General features: G+C 37.8%; 1 protein-coding gene across 2 annotated transcripts in view; it reads left to right on the top strand.

Moving 5' to 3' along the window:
- The first annotated feature begins 1,818 nt into the window (after nt 1–1,818).
- Nucleotides 1,819–20,104, top strand: part of LOC128645393 (prolyl endopeptidase FAP-like) — a 328,887-nt gene continuing 310,601 nt past the window's right edge. Inside the window, exons 1-2 of one of the 2 annotated variants that reach the window (XM_053698376.1) lie at nt 1,819–2,072; nt 2,215–2,299. In XM_053698376.1, the coding sequence (XP_053554351.1) occupies nt 2,067–2,072; nt 2,215–2,299 (91 nt within the window). In that variant the 5' untranslated portion in view covers nt 1,819–2,066. The remainder of the gene's footprint in view (nt 2,073–2,214; nt 2,300–20,104) is intronic. The other variant, XM_053698375.1, reaches the window with a different exon arrangement.

The following is a 20,104-nucleotide window of genomic DNA, read 5'->3' as shown; positions in this document are numbered from 1 at the left end:
AGGAGCACACACAGTAACACCTATACTTGGGCAGTGAATGTAAGTTATGCAAGTACTTACATAGGCGCCAAGGAGTTCAAAGGATCCGGCTTGAGAGGGGAATGACGTCATCGCTGCACGCTCACAGGAACTGCCGCGTCCCTGGCAACAGCCAGAGCAGCAACCGCTGCATCTTTAAAATATTAAAAGAATATAATAACAACAAGTAGTGGTCAAGGGGGTAATCCCCTCTAATGCATTTGAGGGGATTACCCCCTTGACCATTTCTTGTTGTTATTATATTCTTTTAATATTTTAATTTTTAAATTTCAATTTTTGTTTTCAGTTTTTTTTAATAAAAATGTATTTTATTATAACACAAGTATAGTGTTTTTTACCTTACCTCTCATTGCCGAATATAGGGCTGTATGTGTATTTATCCTGTTTTTGGACCATATCGTTGGCAACACCTGGAATGGGTGAGCTGATACGCCCGAATCTAAAATTATCAGTCTGCATCTACCAGCACATAGGTGTGCTATTTTTTCATTGTGAGTACCCATTTGGCATAATTATATCCATTGTTCCATCTATTTGGTTGATCTGCACATGTGGTTTCCTTTGTTGACTTGACTCTCCATTACAGACACCTGGCGGGGATATCCTGGAGTGGGTGTACTGATACACCATATTATGTCAGTCTGCTTCCATTAGCACATTGGGGTGCTTATTTTAAATGTGAGTACCAATTTGGCTCGAGTGCATAAGCTTTGGCTTTTTTGGTTTGGTGATTCTACACATGAGGCGCCCCTCTCTTTCTTCTATTTTAAGTACATATTTCTACCTTTGCATCCAAGTAGATTAAAAAAACATTTTAAAGCATATTTATGCAAAATTCATTTTTTATAAAGTGTTATACTGTGTATTTTCTGTAAATATTTAACATTCCAATGTTCTGCACATAGCAGAATATGCTCTATGTATTATTAAATAGATATGTGTGTATATATATATATATATATATATATATATATATATATATACCTATATATAATAATCTATATATATAGGTATAGATACATATTTTAAAAAAACAAACATATGTATTTATGAATAAATAGAGCATATTCTTGCCAAGAACATTAGAATGTGAAATATTAATATTTTCAGGTTAGTGCACTTGAGAATATGCAATCGGGTTTGCGGGTGAGTAGGTATTTTTCCCCACTTTTCTTGCTCCATTGACTTCTATGGGGGAATATATTAAGGTGGTCACTATATTCTAACTTCGGCTTTTTGTATGCGTCGGGTGAGTGATCAAGCAAACATTTTTTATTTCAACCTTTCAACTTGCTACCCGAAAAGCTTACCTCTAGGGCAGTTAACGCATGTTAACGGGAGGGATAAATAGCGATCCACTCGTAATCTAGCCCTATGTTAGCAAAGCTTCCCACCCACTATTTTAAGTTTTTGAACCATCACCAAGAATCATGGAAATGATAAGTTGACTTCAAAGTCTATGAATTTACCAGTTTACAATGAATAAAGATTCAGAATAAATTACTCTCCTAAAATGAATTTTTACTGGATGTAACAATTCTTATTACTGAAAAGGGTTAAAATAATTTTTATTTTTAAAAATGACTCAACAGAGGATATACAGTCACTGGCATCTTGTCTGTATAGTTGAGGTCTGCTGCAGTTTGTGGTGCAGGGTAATCAAGGTCCTGTTACACATACTTGGCATCATTTCAGATACTGTCCTGTAAGCTTTCCTGTAAAGTTCACTAACATCTGCACATTTATTATGTCATACAGCTGAGTTGTTAAGAGAACTGTTGGTGTCAGAAAATTTTAGCTGTGATTTCACCCAATAGAATAATTATTAAAAACTTTGGAACCACCCACAGTTCATGTCCTAGTCATATACGCCCAAAAATGTGTTTCCAATTTTCTTTTAAAAACTGCATAGGTTGTCAAAGATTTGGAATGATGGTACTAACTCTGTTGTGCATTTGACGGCAGACTTAAGCAACAGTTTCCACTTTTCTGGCTCAGGGAATGTTCATCTTTTTCTGTTCTACGAAATGAAGGTCAGTATTCAAACAAAATATAATTTAAACTAATCAAAAACATTTTTTAAAAAAATGCATTATTTGCTTTCAGTATTAAATGAAAATAACTTGTTTTCATAATTGTCATATATGAACATGTTACATATTTTATATTTTTTAGGCTCCTGTAAAAATATTGCTTGCTTCTATGGCAATAGTGCTACTTATTCTGGCAATAGTGACTACTGTTGTACTTGTGACATCTGGTAAGCTTATTATTTAATTACTTTTATACATAAATATATATACTGTATATACATATATATATATGTGTGTGTGTGTGTGTGTGTTGGTGTGTACAAATGTCTGTACTTCTCTTCTTTTAGAATCTCAATTATTGTATTAATGAGCTAGGGCTAGATTAGAAGTGGCGTGGTATACTGCGTTTTTGCAATCACGAAAACTCTGCTAAAGTTAAAGTGACAGTCGACCATATAATTGTTATTGTTTTAAAAGATAGATAATCCCTTTATTACCCATTCCCCAGTTTTGCATAACCAGCACAGTTATATTAATATACTTTTTACCTCTGTGATTACCTTGTATCTAGGAACCTTCTTCCAGCCCCCTGATCACATGACTGTGACTGTTTATTATCTATTGTCTTAAATTTAGCATTGTTTTGTGCTAAATCTTAAATAACCCCCTGTGCCTGAACACAGTGTTATCTATATGGCCCACGTGTACTTTCTGTCTTTTTGTGTTAAAAAGAAATTTAAAAAGCATGTGATAAGAGGCAGCCCTCAAAGGCTTAGAAATTAGCATACAAGCCTACCTATGTTTAATTTAAACTAAGAATACCAAGAGAAAAAAGCAAATTTGATGATAAAAGTAAATTGGAAAGTTGATTAAAATTAAAAGTCCTATCTGAATAATGAAAGTTTAATTTATACTAGACTGTCCCTTTAAGCATTTTGCGCTAGTCAGGTTGAGCTCATATTACAAGTTAAAAAAAACTTAGTTTGAGCAAGCAGTAACCCGACTAGCACAAAAATCTGAATATTGAATATCGTGTGCGCGTTCATGTATTCCCCCATAGAAATAAATGGAGAAAAAAAAGGGGGAAAAACAAGACCCGACTATCACACAAATACAATTGAATTTTATTAATAGCGCTAACCCAAAATTAAAATATGAATATTTCATATTATAATGTTCTATTTATTCATAAGTACATATTTCAAAATATATCTGATGGGTTTTTTAAACAAATATATATTTATTATTATACATTATTTATGAAGCACCAACATATTCCGCAGCGCTATCCATGGATATCATTCATTTAGATAAAACAATGATATAAAACTTGTAAGAGACAGGACAAAATTTACAAACACATACAGGAGGGATTGAGGGCCCTATTCCCGTGGGAACTTACAATCTAGAAGGGTAGGAGGTTGAGAAACAGGAGGTGAGGACTGCAAGATTGAGAAGGATGTTAATACAGAGTTAGATGAGGGAAATGTTGTTAGGTAAGTGAAATTAATTTATTATTGAGTTGGGTGGTAGGCTTCTCTGAACAGAAAAGTCTTCATGGAGCATTTAAAGGAAGAAAGATTAGGGCAAAGCCTGACAGCACGAGGTAGAGTGTTCCAGAGGGTAGGTGTTGTACGACAGAAGTCCTGCAGTCTAGCATGAGAAGAGGTGATAGTCACGGATACAAGGAGCAGGTCATTGTTGGATCTTAGTGGACGGGCTAGAGTATACTTGTTTATTAGAGAGGATAGGTAGAGGGGAACAGCGTTGGTGAGACCTTTGTATCTAAGGGTAAGAATTTTGAATATTTATATCTATATACATCCATGATTATATATAGGTATAGATATATACAGATATACATAGGAATATCTATTTTAAAATACATAGAACATATTCTGCTTTGTGCAGAACATTGGAATGTGAAATATTTACGGTTAAATGCACAGCTAAGCATATATATATATATTTATATGCATACAAATATATCTTTAGCAATGTATCTGTATGTATATCTATGTTTAAGTCCTTTGGCGGCATTTGTTTTTTCTCAAACCCGAGATCTCATATCTTTGAGCCCTTAAAACTTTTTTGTGCAATATTTTTTTAACATAATTTTTATTAGACAGTGTTATTATGAGTGTAACTGTACTATGTAATGTATATTCTTTAGTTTCGCAAAACAGTTAACCACAGCTCTGAGATTGTGGTAAGAATTGTAGCCTAAATCCCGATTGCGCTAGTGCAATCACAATTTTGCTCAACTAGTATAACAATTATACCCACACTTATATTAATTTAAAATAAAGAATCTCAAGGCAGAACATGTAACATTTAAAAATATACATCATCCAATAAAACAAAACATACAAATACAATACTTGCACTAAGGTATAATTAAAACCCCAATATAAACCACAGTTCCTTCCGAAGGCCAGGCACCTTAAATATTTTAAGTGTGGAATTTCTCCTTCATATTCCATAAACAAAATAAAGTATTTACAAATGTATACTTTTGTTTCCTTGGGTATTTGTGCAAATTACTTCTAATTATCGTAGATTATTTTTTAGTAATTTAAAAAATCACACTGTCCTGTAGCCCTGACTTTGTACACTTATAAGAATGTTGGCTTCTAACCAAAGCACTTTCTTATTGCAGACAATGCTAAATATTATGGGAAAAGTAACGTATGTGGCTCAGCAAAATAAAAGCATTGGCTTAATTTTAGTCTGAACATTTTGTCTCCCACACACAAGGGACAAGTTTGTTTTAAATCTTTATTTGTAAGATTAGTTAAATGTAACTAAGGTGGAGATAATTTTACAAGCTGTTTTAAAGTGTAATTAAGAAAAAAATATAATAATTTGTGTAGTTTACATTTCATGCACCAGAAATCAGCTTGGGTATAAGTTAACATATGCCTTCCCATGTGTTGTTTTTTTTTTTGCAGTAACATATACAGCTATACTATAATTAGAAACATTTAAACTATGTATAGTGTCTAAAGCCACCACTTATGAAACACATGTCTAGCAATGTATTTAAAAAAATCTAAGTGGATATTATTAATTTTTCACAGTTAGAAAAAAAGAAAACTACTTTCAAAATAATTTTAATAATTTTATATTCATTCATTTTAGGAAAACATCTTCTTTCTCAGACGATCCAAAATCATTATCATTGGGTCTAAAATTACTTTCAAACCATTCATCTTCAGATTTCCTTTCCATTTAAAGGGACGTTAAATGGTTCACCTTGAGGTTTCAATATAATATTTTTAATTACATTTTTAATATATTTTTTTTAATCTTCTTTTAATGAGAAGGCCTCTAGGCACAAATAAAAGCCCATCAAAAAGTCCTAGAGACACCAAGACCACTTATTTTAAAGATCAAAAGCCCCCTTTATAATAAAGCCCCTATATATGTTTTAATATCCAGAGGATCACTGTAGTAATAGTAAACACCTGGTGTGAATAAATGTGCATTCATTTGAGTAGAGGTTCATGGAAGCCCTACGTGCATATCAAAGTTATATAACTATACCCAAACTCCCCTATTTAGAAGAGGTTAACCCTTCATTTTTGTTTTCAAAAGTTTGCAAAACACACACATTATTGTTTACAACCTTGTTTATTAACCCCTTAACGACCAAGGACGTGCCAGACACGTCCTACAAAAAAATGGTCTTTAACGACCAAGGACGTGCCTGGAACATCCTTTGGGGTTTCAAGCGCTGGAAGATCGTGATCGTGAAGATTGTTATCAACCTCCTAATGACTGCAATTAGACTTATCTACCCCAGTAACAAGGACCCGATTGGCTCATTCAAATATGACAAGTGGTGGGAGGAGTTTAGCTATTGAAAAAACAATTTCAGAAAAGAAAGCTTTAATTTGTTTTGAAAAACATAAATTATGCTTACCTGATAATTTCCTTTTCTTCCGTGGGAAAGAGTCCACAGCCGCATTCATTACTTATGGGAAATAAGAACCTGGCCACCAGGAGGAGGCAAAGACCCACCAGACAAAGGCTTAACTACTCCTCCCACTTCCCCTATCCCCCAGTCATTCAGCCGAGAAACAAGAAACAGTGGAAGAAGCATAAAGGTGAAAAGGTGCCAGAAGATGAAAACAACAACGCCTCAAAAACGGGCGGGGGGCTGTGGACTCTTTCCCATGGAAGTAAAGGAAATTATCAGGTAAGCATAATTTATATTTTACTTCCTAATGGGAAAGAGTCCACAGCCGCATTCATTATTTATTTATTTTTTTAACAAAAATGTCCCTTATTAGTGTTTCTGATTCTTGAGAACTTGGAAGACATGTTCCGCTTTCTTTCTCAGGGAATAATGCCTCATATATTTCCTGTTCTATAACAATTATGAAGAGATAATGCTGTGCTTTTAATTCTTTTTATTTATTATAGTTTCATTAAAAGTAAATTGATAAATAGAGGTAAACATATATAGTTAAAGGGACGTGAAACCTACATTTTTCTCTTTCATGATTCAGAAGAAGCGTACAATTTTAAATATCTTTCCAATTTATATCTATTATCAAATTTGTTTTGTTTTCTTTGTATTCTTTGTTGAAAACAACTTTTGCTAACAACCTATATAGATGACAATCCTTTAGAAAAGTGTATCAAATGATTTTTTCTACAAAATGTACTTTCAAAGTCTATGGGGATTTTGTGTATTTTAATAAGCTTTTCTTAAAGATTGTTATCAACCTCCTATCGACTGCAATTAGACTTATCTACCCCAGTAACAAGGACCCGATTGGCTCATTCAAATATGACAAGTGGTGGGAGGAGTTTAACTATTGAAAAAACAATTGCAGCAAAGAAAGCTTTAATTTGTTTTGAAAATCTCTACACTTGACAGATATGTTATTTTATAGCAATACTTTGGAAATGTTTTTTGAGGGCTAGATTGCGAGTGTAGCGCTAATAGTTAGGCGCGAGCGATAAGGTGTTTATCGTGGGTGTTTGCGTGCATCGATTTTTTTACTTGTATTATGAGTTGAAAGTAAACATGATCGCTTGAGTGCAAACAGAGCTCTGGATAAGTTTTGATAAACAAAAAGTGTCACAAAACACATCAAAACTACATTACAAAGTACAGGTATATGTCTATATATGTGTACATATAAGTGCATTAGAGTCCTTGGCAGTTAAAGGGAAAGGAAACCCAATAATTTTGGATAGAACATACAATTTTAATCAACTTTCCAATTTACTTCTATTATCAAATTTGCTTCATTCTGTTGTTATCCTTTGCTGAAGGAATACTGGCAGCTAGCTGAACACATCTATTTAGCCAATCACAAGAGACAAATGTGTGCAGGCACCAATCAGCAGCTTGCTCTCACTAGTGCATATTCTTTTTTCAACAAGGGATACAGAACAAAGAGCACAAAGCACATTTTAAAAGGTGTCTTAAAATGGCATGCTCTATCTGAATCATGCAAGTTTAATTTTGACTTTCCTATCCCTTTAAGTAGATGAAAAATTGTAAAATCATATTTATGCAATATTCATATTTAATAAAGTGTTATACTGTGTATTTCACATTCTAATGTTCTTCACAAAGCAGAATATGTTCTATGTATTTCTAAATAGGTATTCCTATATATTTGTATGTATCTATACCTGTATATATAATCATCTATAGTTATAGATATATATTGTACCAAAAAAACCTCAGATATATGTAGAAATATGTATTTATGAATAAATAGAACATATTTTGTTATGTGAAGGACATTGGAATATGAAATGTTCATATTTTCATGTTGGGTTAGCAGACTTGAAATTATTGAATCAGGTTTGCGTGTGAGTAGGGAGTTAGGTTTTTTCCCACCTTTTTTTCTCCCATAACTTCTATGGGGAAAGCTCGCACTATGATAAATATTCCCCCTTGTGTGAATAAATGTGCATTCATTTGAGTTGAGGATCATGGGAGCCCTACGTGCATATTACAATTATATAACTATACCCCAACTCCATAATTTTGAAGAGGTTAACCCTTCATTTTTGTTTTCAAGAGTTTACAAAGCAGACACTATTGTTTGCAACCGTGTTTATTAAAATTGTAATAAACGTATGTACTTTTTTACACTTTTTGTTGTACAGTTCTTAGGTTCATGACATATTCACACAGCTCAGCACAGTGGTGGAAATGAATCAGCAGTTAAGGGGTTAAATAATGAGCTTCTTGCCCTCTCAATAATGTGAGACAAGAACAATTTTTTTTTACACAAAAATGTCCCTTATTAGTTTTTCTGAGAACTTGGAAGACATGTTCCGCTTTTTTTCTCAGGGAATAATGCCTCATATATTTCCTGTTGTATAACAATTATGAAGAAATAATGCAGTGCTCTTAATTCTTTTTATTTATTATAGTTTCATTAAAAGTAAATTGATATATAGAGGAAAACATATATATAGTTAAAGGGACGTGAAACCTACATTTTTCTCTTTCATGATTCAGAAGGAGCGTACAATTTTAAATAACTTTACCATTTATATCTATTATCAAATATGTTTCTTTCTGTTTGTATTCTTTGTTGAAAACAACTTTTGCCAACAACCTATATAGATGACAATCCTTTAGAAAAGTGTATCAAATGATTTTTCTACAAAATTTACCATGAAAGTCTATGGGGATTTTTTGTACTTTAATAAGCTTTTCTAAAAGATTGTTATCAACCTCCTAATGACTGCAATTAGACTTATCTACCCCAGTAACAAGGACCGATTGGCTCATTCAAATATGACAAGTGATGGGAGGAGTTTAGCTATTGAAAAAACAATTTCAGAAAAGAAAGATTTAATTTGTTTTGAAAAACATAAATTATGCTTACCTGATAATTTCTTTTTCTTCTGTGGGAAAGAGTCCACAGCCACATTCATTACTCATGGGAAATAAGAACCTGGCCACCAGAAGAAGGCAAAGACCCACCAGCCAAAGGCTTAAATACTCCTCACACTTCCCCTATCCCCCAGTCATTCAGCCGAGAAACAAGAAACAGTGGAAGAAGTATAAAGGTGAAAAGGTGCCAGAAGATGAAAACAACAACGCCTCAAAAACGGGCGGGGGGCTGTGGACTCTTTCCCATGGAAGTAAAGGAAATTATCAGGTAAGCATAATTTATGTTTTTCTTCCTAATGGGAAAGAGTCCACAGCCGCATTCATTACTTATGGGAAATTTATACCCAGGCCAAAGAGGACACAGAATGCCAAGATGGGAGGGTAAGAGGCGGACCATTGAAGGAACCCACCAAAAAAACTTATTCCCAGAAAACAAATTCCCGTTTCATCCGAAAACCGGGAACAACATCATTGAAAGAAAAAACAAAAAAAAGAACCCCGACGCAAAACCACCGACAGTCCAAAGGTCCTTGACAGTTACCACAAGTAGACGCAACCGAGACAAAGGCCTTGAAGACCCCACTCTCAGGGGCAACAACCCAGTCACAGACCCCTTAAACTGACAAGGGGAACCCAACTAACAATTCCCAAAGGGAAAACCAAACAGGACAGAAAGACCAACTCAGGCCTTCAAAAAGACAACCAAGACCCACTCGCTAGGCTCACCTGAACATATGTCAGGGTAGAAAAAGACAGCAGCAGAAAACAGGATATGACCAGAGAGAAACAAAGGATCCCAAGGACCGGCAGCTGCAGACACCACTACAAAGCGTGGATGAGCGTCACCACTGATCAGGATCGTGAAGGGAAAATCCCTTACCACAGTCAAGACCCACACCCAGTCCACAACAGACTGAGGATGCCTCACAAGCTAGGAAAAGATTCCGCAGCTGAAGAACGATCAAGCAAAAGATGACCATGCTAAAAGCATGAGAGAGGAAGCACAGCCGCTTACCTGAAGGAACACAAAACATCAAGCTCCTTTGCAACCTAGACAACACCACTATAGGCCGCAGAACAGCCGAAACGCATCTGAGAACCAACCCTCTCGACAACAGAATAATCCCTGAAGATCCCACTCCTCCAGAGGGAGCAAAGAAACTCCTCTCTCTGACCCTTAAAAGTTTGCTAGCAACCAAGGTGCAATAGTTTTAGTGGAGTCAAACTGCAACACCACCGCTCACTAGGTAGCAATGCTAACCATCAGGCTCTTACAGCTGAAAATAAGGACCCACCCCCACACAAAAGGAGGGAGAAAAAACAACCAGGCACGTGTTGAAGAAAAAGCGACCAGAACCCAGGTATAATTCCCACAAACCGGAGAACACGGAATCCCAAAGGGAAAGCCCAGAAGGCAACATAAATGTATGTAAACCAGATGGAATCGAACCTCAATCTTAAAGGACCATAAGATGGCTAGATCTAAGTCGAGCATCCAGAAGAATGGATTCTCCGAAAAGAACACTAAGGACCAACGTGATTCTTCTTTTTAAGGGGAACCAGAATCCTCCATATGAAAAGACCGAGAGGACATGTCCCCAAGACACCTAAACCATCTATCAATGAATGCACAGGCACTGAACACCTCAAAGGGCAGAGTGGTGGCAGACCCAAAAAGCACCCCCTTCAGGGGAGTCTACACCAGGCCATAGGAAAAAAGTCAAGACAGACCATCCAGAGCCCGACAAAAAAAGGAATAAGATCTATGAGAGACAGCCTCTCAAGCCCCCACAACATCTGGCAGCAAAACAACTAACGTGCAACCACCATATGCCGAGCAAAGGTCCGCAAATGTTGAGACAAAAAAAAGGGAAAGGGCAAACAGTCTAGAGTCAAATCCTAGACCTAATGAGGACAATAGGGCAAAAACACCCTAAGAACAGAAGGCCCAGAAGCCCGTCCACAGGTACCCAATCTGTTAACAATTCCAAACTCCCTGAAGAGAACAAGGGAACCCATCCTGACCCAACCCCTAACACCCAAGGGGATAACAGGGACTTAAGGAGAGATAGCCAGATCTTGGACCGACAGAACCCTAGACTCCCCTCCCAAACCTACTAAGAGATCTGAGTAGAAGGGGTCAGATTCCACTAGTCAGGACCCAGGGCCACATGCCCCAAACCAGCCCAACAAGCTGGAAGACTAACTCATCGAGGAAAAGAAAGACCTCTAACAGCAAGTACTGAAGAACCCAGGATATATACTGCGATATAACACGCAGCCCGAGTCCAAGAAGAAAACTCCCGGACCAGCAGTCACAAGGCACAGGATACCAAGAACCGAGCACAACTTGGTTCCTGACCCCTGGGAGGGCAGAAATGACTGAAACACCAGTGGCAACACTGGAGAAACCAGGGTGAGCTGCAACCTCCAAGATCGCATCAGAGCATCCAAAGCTTCCATAAGCGGAGGTAGGAGCAACTAGCCACCTCAGCAGGACCAGACCTATACAAGCCACCCAACGACACCTAGTCTCTAAGAGAACCACCAAGGGCAGCCCAAAAAGGCCAGAACCGCACAACAGCAGCAAGGACCGCACCCCTCAGGCTGGGGATGCGAAAGGATGCAGTGGAACTCCACCGGCCTATGTCTCTTAAGCAGACTGACACGGCCAGCCCAAGCGCTTCTTACATACAGACCTGAAGGTTGCAAGGAAAAATTTAGTTTATAAAAAAGAAAAAAACAAGTGAACCAGTAGGTCCCGCTGGACCAGCCAGGCGCAACATGTGTCACTTACGATTAACATTGCACACACCAACTCCGGATGAAACCCAGGAACGACTTCCTTGGAAGAACTAAATCCAAGCAATCCCAGAATTCCAGTAGGAAAAGAATATAAAGTAAATAAATCCGAATCGGATAAAATAAACAAGGGCACCCAATGGGATCTGCCCAGAAGGAGCTATATCTCCACAGGACCTGCCAAACAGAAACCAGAACCCTCAGGAAAAAAAAGGCTGTGAAAGCTCATAATAGACCGACCAGAGATAAGATTATCCCCATTAATCTATCCCGAAGAACCCTGCGAGAACTGAGAAGTCCCCGGACGATAAAGAAAAGGATCCCCCAATAGGTCATAAAGACGTTGTAGTAGGACACGCAGCCACACAATCCTATAACGAAAAGAACAACAAGGGGGAACAATCACCCCCGGGGGGAATATTATAGTGCCATTCACGGTCTGAACACCCTGGATATACAGGCAGGCACATAACTGTAAGGAAACCTCGGGATCTTGCAGTTGAATCAGAGCCAATAAAATATTAAAATGAAAATGTCCCGCCATCTCTGGGGGAAACAATCCACCCTGCGCGGAGGAGACATCAAAGTCCGGGTCACCTGTGAAAACAAAAAGAGTGTGCGATTGGGAAGGCGCCTCCTGAGGAACAGTGCTCCCGGAGGCTCGATGGCTCAGCAGACCCAAGGTCCCTCGAGCCCGAGGAACCCGGCAAACCATGCAGGCTGAGACATGAAGCGTTACCCTATGCGGTGCATAGTGGCTTTTTTCTGGGCTTGTGATTGCACGGCCTAGGACTAAAAACCATTGGGTTATGAGTATATGCCTGTTGGTTTAGACTTGCGTATCCTTTTATGTGGGCCTAGTTTTGCCGCCTTTTGATGGCACGCTTTTGGATTTCACGGGGCATCTGCTGACCGTGCGTGTTTACGCTTGGGCGGGGTTTCTTCCCTTTCCACATTCCTGACCGAGTGGCGATGGAGGAAAGAGTCTGCTCCACTGAGATCTGGTCATAGGAGGTGGTGAGTGCCCCAGCCTTTGTGTGTCAGGTGTCAGTCGTTTTTTTCCAATATTGTGCGTTTATATTAGTCCTAGCCATGGAGGATTCTGATGCCGGGACAACTGTCTTATCAGATTCTGAGTCGTCCCCGGAAGAGGATTGTTCAATAAAAGGAAACGTTCTTACCGGAATCTACGCCATGGAACAGGAAAACGGCCCTTCAAGTGTGATGAATAGTGGCAGCACCTCTGTCATGGACTCCAGAGAAGACAGCAGGTAGCGAAGGGAAGTTCAACAACGCCAAGTGCTGAAAAGAGCTGTTATTAAGAGTTGGGATGGTGTCGCAGGGGAAGCTCCCACACTGCATCTCAGGACTCTAACTTTCGCCCAGGCCCTCCACGAGAGGCTAACAGGACTACTTAAAACTCCTGTCCCATGTCGAAGGGTAGCACCCTCCAAAAGAGACATATTAACAATAAATAAAAGTATAACAAAAAAAAAAAAAAAACTTCTGACACTTCTCTGCCAACCTCCTGTGACGAAAGTCAAAGAATGACTGGGGGATATGGGAAGTGGGAGGAGTATTTAAGCCTTTGGCTGGTGGGTCTTTGCCTCCTCCTGGTGACCAGGTTCTTATTTCCCATAAGTAATGAATGCGGCTGTGGACTCTTTCCCATTAGGAAAAACATCTCTACACTTGACAGATATGTTATTCTATAGCAATACTTTGGAAATGTCTTGTAATTTCAAACGGCTAGATTATGAGTTTTTGTCGGTAAGGCTTGCAGCTCTAACGCTCCTTTTTTTTCACCGCTCCCTTAAGCCAATGCTGGTATTACAGGTTTTTTTAAACCTGGCGTTACCCTCAAAAAGGTGAGCGTAGAGCAAAATTTAGCTCCACATCTCACCTCAATACCAGCGTTGCTTACGGTAGCGGTAAACTTGCTAAACGTGCTCGTGCACAATTTCCCCATAGGAAACAACGGGACTGAGCTGGCTGGAAGAAAACCTAACACCTGCAAAAAAGCAGTGTCCAGCTTCTAACGCAGCCCCATTGTTTCCTATGGGGAAAGAAAAAAATATGTCTGCACCTAACACCCTAACATGAACCCCTAGTCTAAACACCCCTAATCTTACACTTATTAACCCCTAAACTGCCGCCCCCCCGACATCGTCGCCACCTGCATTATACTATTAACCCCTAATCTGCCGCTCCGGACACTGCTGCCACCTACATTATAGCTATAACCCCTAATCTGCTGCCCCCAACATCGCCGACACCTACATTATAGTTATTAACCCCTAATCTGACCCCCCAACACCCCCTAATTTACATATAATTTAAATACATCTAAATAAAATAACTACAATTAAATAAATTATTCTTATTTAAAACTAAATACTTACCTATAAAATAAACCATAAGCTAGCTACGATATAACTAATAGTTACATTGTAGCTAGCTTATGATTTATTTTTATTTTACAGGCAACTTTGTATTTATTTTAACTAGGTACAATAGTTATTAAATAGTTATTAACTATTTAATAGCTACCTAGCTAAAATAAGTACAAAATTACCTGTAAAATAAATCCTAACCTTAACTACCTACAATTAATTAAATTCAATAAAATAAATTACGAAAAAAAACAAGCACTAAATTACAGAAAATAAAAAAAATACAAGAAGTTTAAACTAATTACACCTAATCTAAGCCCCCTAATAAAATAAAAAAGCCCCCCAAAATAATAAAATGCCCTACCCTATACTAAATTATAAATAGCCCTTAAAAGGGCCTTTTGAGGGGCATTGCCCCAAAGTAATCAGCTCTTTTACCTGTAAAAAAAAAATACAATACCCCCCCAACATTACAACCCACCACCCACACACCCCTACTCTAAAACCCACCCAATACTCCCTTAAAAAAACCTAACACTACCCCATTGAAGATCACCCTACCTTGAGCCGTCTTCACCCAGCCGGGCACAAGTGGTCATCATCCGATGGGGCAGAAGAGGACATCCAGACCAGCAGAAGTCTTCATCCTATCCGCGCAGAAGAGGACATCCTGACCGGGAGAAGGCTTCATCCAAGCGGCATCTTCTATCTTCTTCCATCCGACGAGGAGCGACTCCATCTTGAAGACATCAGGCACGGAGCATCCTTCCAGCACGACGACTATTGACGAATGACGGTTACTTTAAATGACGTCATCCAAGATAGCGTCCCTCAAATTCCGATTGGCTGATAGGATTCTATCAGCCAATCGGAATTAAGGAAGGAAAAATCTGATTGGACGATTTAATCAGCTAATCGGATTGAAGTTCAATCCGATTGGCTGATTGGATCAGCCAATAGAATTGACCTCGCATTCTATTGGCTGATCCAATCAGCCAATCGGATTGAAGTTTAGAGTGGGATTAGAGTAGGGGTGTGTGGGTGGTGGGTTGTAATGTTGGGGGGGTATTGTATTTTTTTACAGGTCAAAGAGCTGATTACTTTGGGGTAATGCCCCGCAAAAGGCCCTTTTAAGGGCTATTTGTAATTTAGTATATGGTAGGGCATTTTATTATTTTGGGAGGCTTTTTTATTTTATTAGGGGGCTTAGATTAGGTATAATTAGTTTAAACTTCTTGTAATTTTTTTTTTATTTTCTGTAATTTAGTGGGGGTTTTTTTTCCGTAATTTAGTTTATTTAATTTAATTTTAATTAATTGTAGGTAGTTTAGGTAATTTATTTAATTATAGTGTAGTGTTAGATGTAATTGTAACTTGTTAGAATTTATTTTACAGGTAATTTTGTACTTATTTTAACTAGGTAGTTATTAAATAGTTAATAACTATTTAATAACTATTGTACCTAGTTAAAATAAATACAAACTTGCCTGTAAAATAAAAATAAACCCTAAGCTAGATACAATGTAAATAATGTAAATATTAGTTATATTGTAGCTAGCTTAGGCCTAGATTTAGAGTTGGGCGGTAGCCGTCAAAACCAGCGTTAGAGGCTCCTAACGCTGGTTTTGGGCTACCGCTGGTATTTAGAGTCAGTCATTAAAGGGTCTAACGCTCACTTTACAGCCGCGACTTTTCCATACCGCAGATCCCCTTACGTCAATTGCGTATCCTATCTTTTCAATGGGATCTTTCTAATGCCGGTATTTGGAGTCGTGGCTGAAGTGAGCGTTAGAAATCTAACAACAAAACTCCAGCCGCAGAAAAAAGTCAGTAGTTAAGAGCTTTCTGGGCTAACACCAGTTTATAAAGCTCTTAACTACTGTGCTCTAAAGTACACTAACACCCATAAACTACCTATGCACCCCTAAACCGAGGTCCCCCCACATCGCCGCCACTCTATTAACATTTTTTAAACCCTAATCTGCCGACCGCACGCCGCTGCCACCTACATTATCCCTATGAACCCCTAATCTGCTGCCCTTAACACCGCCGACCCCTATATTATATTTATTAACCCCTAATCTGCCGCCCCCGCTATCGCTGACCCCTGCATATTATTATTAACCCCTAATCTGCCGCTCCGTACACCGCTGCCACCTACATTATAGCTATGTACCCCTAATCTGCTGCGCCTAACACCGCCGACCCCTATATTATATTTATTAACCCCTAATCTGCCCTCCCTAACATCGCCGACACCTAACTTCAAGTATTAACCCCTAATCTGCCGATCGGAGCTCACCGCTACTCTAATAAATTTTTTAACCCCTAAAGCTAAGTCTAACCCTAACCCTAACACCCCCCTAAGTTAAATATAATTTTATTCTAACGAAATAAATTAACTCTTATTAAATAAATTATTCCTATTTAAAGCTAAATACTTACCTATAAAATAAACCCTAATATAGCTACAATATAAATTATAATTATATTGTAGCTATTTTAGGATTTATATTTATTTTACAGGCAACTTTGTATTTATTTTAACCAGGTACAATAGCTATTAAATAGTTAAGAACTATTTAATAGCTAAAATAGTTAAAATAATTACAAAATTACCTGTAAAATAAATCCTAACCTAAGTTACAATTAAACCTAACACTACACTATCAATAAATTAATTAAATACAATACCTACAATTATCTATAATTAAACCTAACACTACACTATCAATAAATTAATTAAATAAAATGCCTACAATTATCTACAATTAAACCTAACACTACACTATCAATAAATTAATTAAATACAAATAAATACAATTAAATAAACTAACTAAAGTACAAAAAATAAAAAAGAACTAAGTTACAAAAAATAAAAAAGTATTTACAAACATTAGAAAAATATTACAACAATTTTAAACTAATTACACCTACTCTAAGCCCCCTAATAAAATAACAAAGCCCCGCAAAATAAAAAAATGCCCTACCCTATTCTAAAATAAAAAAGTTCAAAGCTCTTTTACCTTACCAGCCCTGAAAAGGGCCCTTTGCGGGGCATGCCCCAAAGAATTCAGCTCTTTTGCCTGTAAAAAAAACACATACAATACCCCCCCCCAACATTACAACCCACCACCCACATACCCCTAATCTAACCCAAACCCCCCTTAAATAAACCTAACACTAAGCCCCTGAAGATCTCCCTACCTTGTCTTCACCACACCGGGTCCCGATCTGTCCAGAAGAGGGTCCGAAGTCTTGATCCAAGCCCAAGCAGGGGGCTGAAGAGTGACGTCCATCCTCGGGCTGAAGTCTGGATCCAAGCGCTTCTAAAGGGCCCTTTTCAGGGCTGGAAAGGTAAAAGAGCTTTGAACTTTTTAAATTTAGAATAGGGTAGGGCATTTTTTTATTTTGAGGGTCTTTGTTATTTTATTAGGGGGCTTAGAGTAGGTGTAATTAGTTTAAAATTGTTGTAATATTTTTCTAATGTTTGTAAATATTTTTTTATTTTTTGTAACTTAGTTCTTTTTTATTTTTTGTACTTTAGTTAGTTTATTTCATTGTATTTATTTGTAGGTATTGTATTTAATTAATTTATTGATAGTGTAGTGTTAGGTTTAATTGTAGGTAATTGTAGGTAGTTTATTTAATTAATTTATTGATAGTGTAGTGTTAGGTTTAATTGTAACTTAGGTTAGGATTTATTTTACAGGTAAATTTGTAATTATTTTAACTATTTTAGCAATTGTACCTTGTTAACATAAATACAAAGTTGCATGTAAAATAAATATTAATCCTAAAATAGCTATAATATAATTATAATTTATATTGTAGTTATATTAGGGTTTATTTTACAGGTAAGTATTTAGCTTTAAATAGGAATAATTTATTTAATAAGAGTTAATTTATTTAGTTAGATAAAAATTATATTTAACTTAGGGGGGTGTTAGTGTTAGGGTTAGACTTAGCTTTAGGGGTTAATCCATTTATTACAGTAGCGGCGAGATTCGGTCGGCAGATTAGGGGTTAATAATTGAAGTTAGGTGTCGGCGATGTTAGGGAGGGCAGATTAGGGGTTAATACTATTTATTATAGGGTTATTGAGGCGGGAGTGAGGCGGATTAGGGGTTAATAACTTTATTATAGTAGCTGTGCGGTCCGCTCGGCAGATTAGGGGTTAATAAGTGTAGGCAGGTGGAGGCGACGTTGTGGGGGCAGATTAGGGGTTAATAAATATAATATAGGGGTCGGCGGTGTTAGGGGCAGCAGATTAGGGGTACATAGGGATAATGTAGGTAGCAGCGGTTTACGGAGCGGCAGATTAAGGGTTAAAAAAAATATGCAGGTGTCAGCGATAGTGGGGGCGACAGAATAGGGGTTAATAAGTGTAAGGTTAGGGGTGTTTAGACTCGGGGTACATGTTAGGGTGTTAGGTGCAGACGTAGGAAGTCTTTCCCCATAGAAAACAATGGGGCTGCGTTAAGAGCTGAACGCTGCTTTTTTGCAGGTGTTAGTTTTTTTTCCAGCTCAAACTGCCCCATTGTTTTCTATGGGGATATCGTGCACGAGAACGTTTTTGAAGCTGGCCGCGTCCGTAAGCACCGCTGGTATCTAGAGTTGCAGTGGCGTTAAATTATGCTCTACGCTCCCTTTTTGGAGCCTAACGCACTGAAAACACAGCCATTCTGTGAACTCTAAATACCAGCGGTATTTAAAAGGTGCGGGGGAAAAAAGCATGCGTAGCTAACGCACCCCTTTGGCCGCAGGGTTTATTTTATCGGTAAGTATTTAGGTTTAAATAGGAATAATTAATTTTGTTACATTTATTTAGTTTAATTTAAATTATATTTAAGTTAGGGGGGTTAGGGTTAGGTTTAGACTTAGGTTTATTGGTTAATATCTTTAATATAGTAGCAGCGATGTTGGGGGTGGCAGATTACGGGTTAATAAATGTAAGTAGATGTCGGCGATGTTAGGGCAGGCAGATTAGGGGTTAATAAAATGTAACTATTCTTTGTGAGGCGGGAGTGCGGTGGTTTAGTGGTTAATACATTTATTAAAATGGCGGCGATGTCCGGTCGGCAGATTAGGGGTTAATAACTGTAGGTAGGTGGCGGCGACGTTGGGGGCGGCAGATTAGGGGTTAATAAATATAATGTAAGTGTCGGCGATGTTAGGGGCAGCAGATTAGGGGTTCATAAGTATAATGTAGGTGACGGCGATGTCCGGTCGGCAGATTAGGGGTTAAAAAATGTATTATAGTGTTTGTGATGTGGGGGGCCTCGGTTTAGGGGTTAATAGGTAGTTTATGGGTGTTAGTGTACTTTGTGGCACTTTAGTTAAGAGTTCTATGTTCCGGCGTTAGCCCATAATACTCTTAACTACTGACTTTTAGATGCGGTAGAAGTCTTGCCACAAGAGGGTCTACCGCTCACTTCTTCCAAGACTCGTAATACCAGCGTTAGGCAAGTCCCATTAAAAAGATAGGATACACAATTGACGTAAGAGGATTTGCGGTAGCCTCGAGTCGCGGAAGAAAAGTGAGCGGTAGACCCTTTCCTGCCTGACTCGTAATACCAGTGGGTGTTAAAAAGCAGCGTTGGGACCTCTCAACGCTGCTTTTTAAGGCTAACATGATTGCTTGAGCGCAATTGAAGTTAATGCATCCTCAGAGCTCGGGATAACGGTTTTGCTAAACAAAAAGTGTCACAAAACACATCAAAACTACATTACAAAGTACAGTTACACTCATAATAACAACATCTAATAAAAATTATTCACAAAAAATATTGTAAAAAAAGTTATAAGGGCTCAAAAATATATATACTGTATATATATATATATATATATATATATATATATATATATATGTAGAAAAAAGAGTATGTGACTGCGCTTCCCTCTAGTGGAATATATAGTGAAGAAAAGTGTATGGGGTCACGACTCCCCTATCCCAAAAC

The sequence above is a fragment of the Bombina bombina genome, chromosome 1 (genome assembly GCF_027579735.1).
Source record: "Bombina bombina isolate aBomBom1 chromosome 1, aBomBom1.pri, whole genome shotgun sequence".
Taxonomy (NCBI): domain Eukaryota; kingdom Metazoa; phylum Chordata; class Amphibia; order Anura; family Bombinatoridae; genus Bombina; species Bombina bombina.
This window is presented reverse-complemented; position numbering and strand designations above follow the sequence as displayed.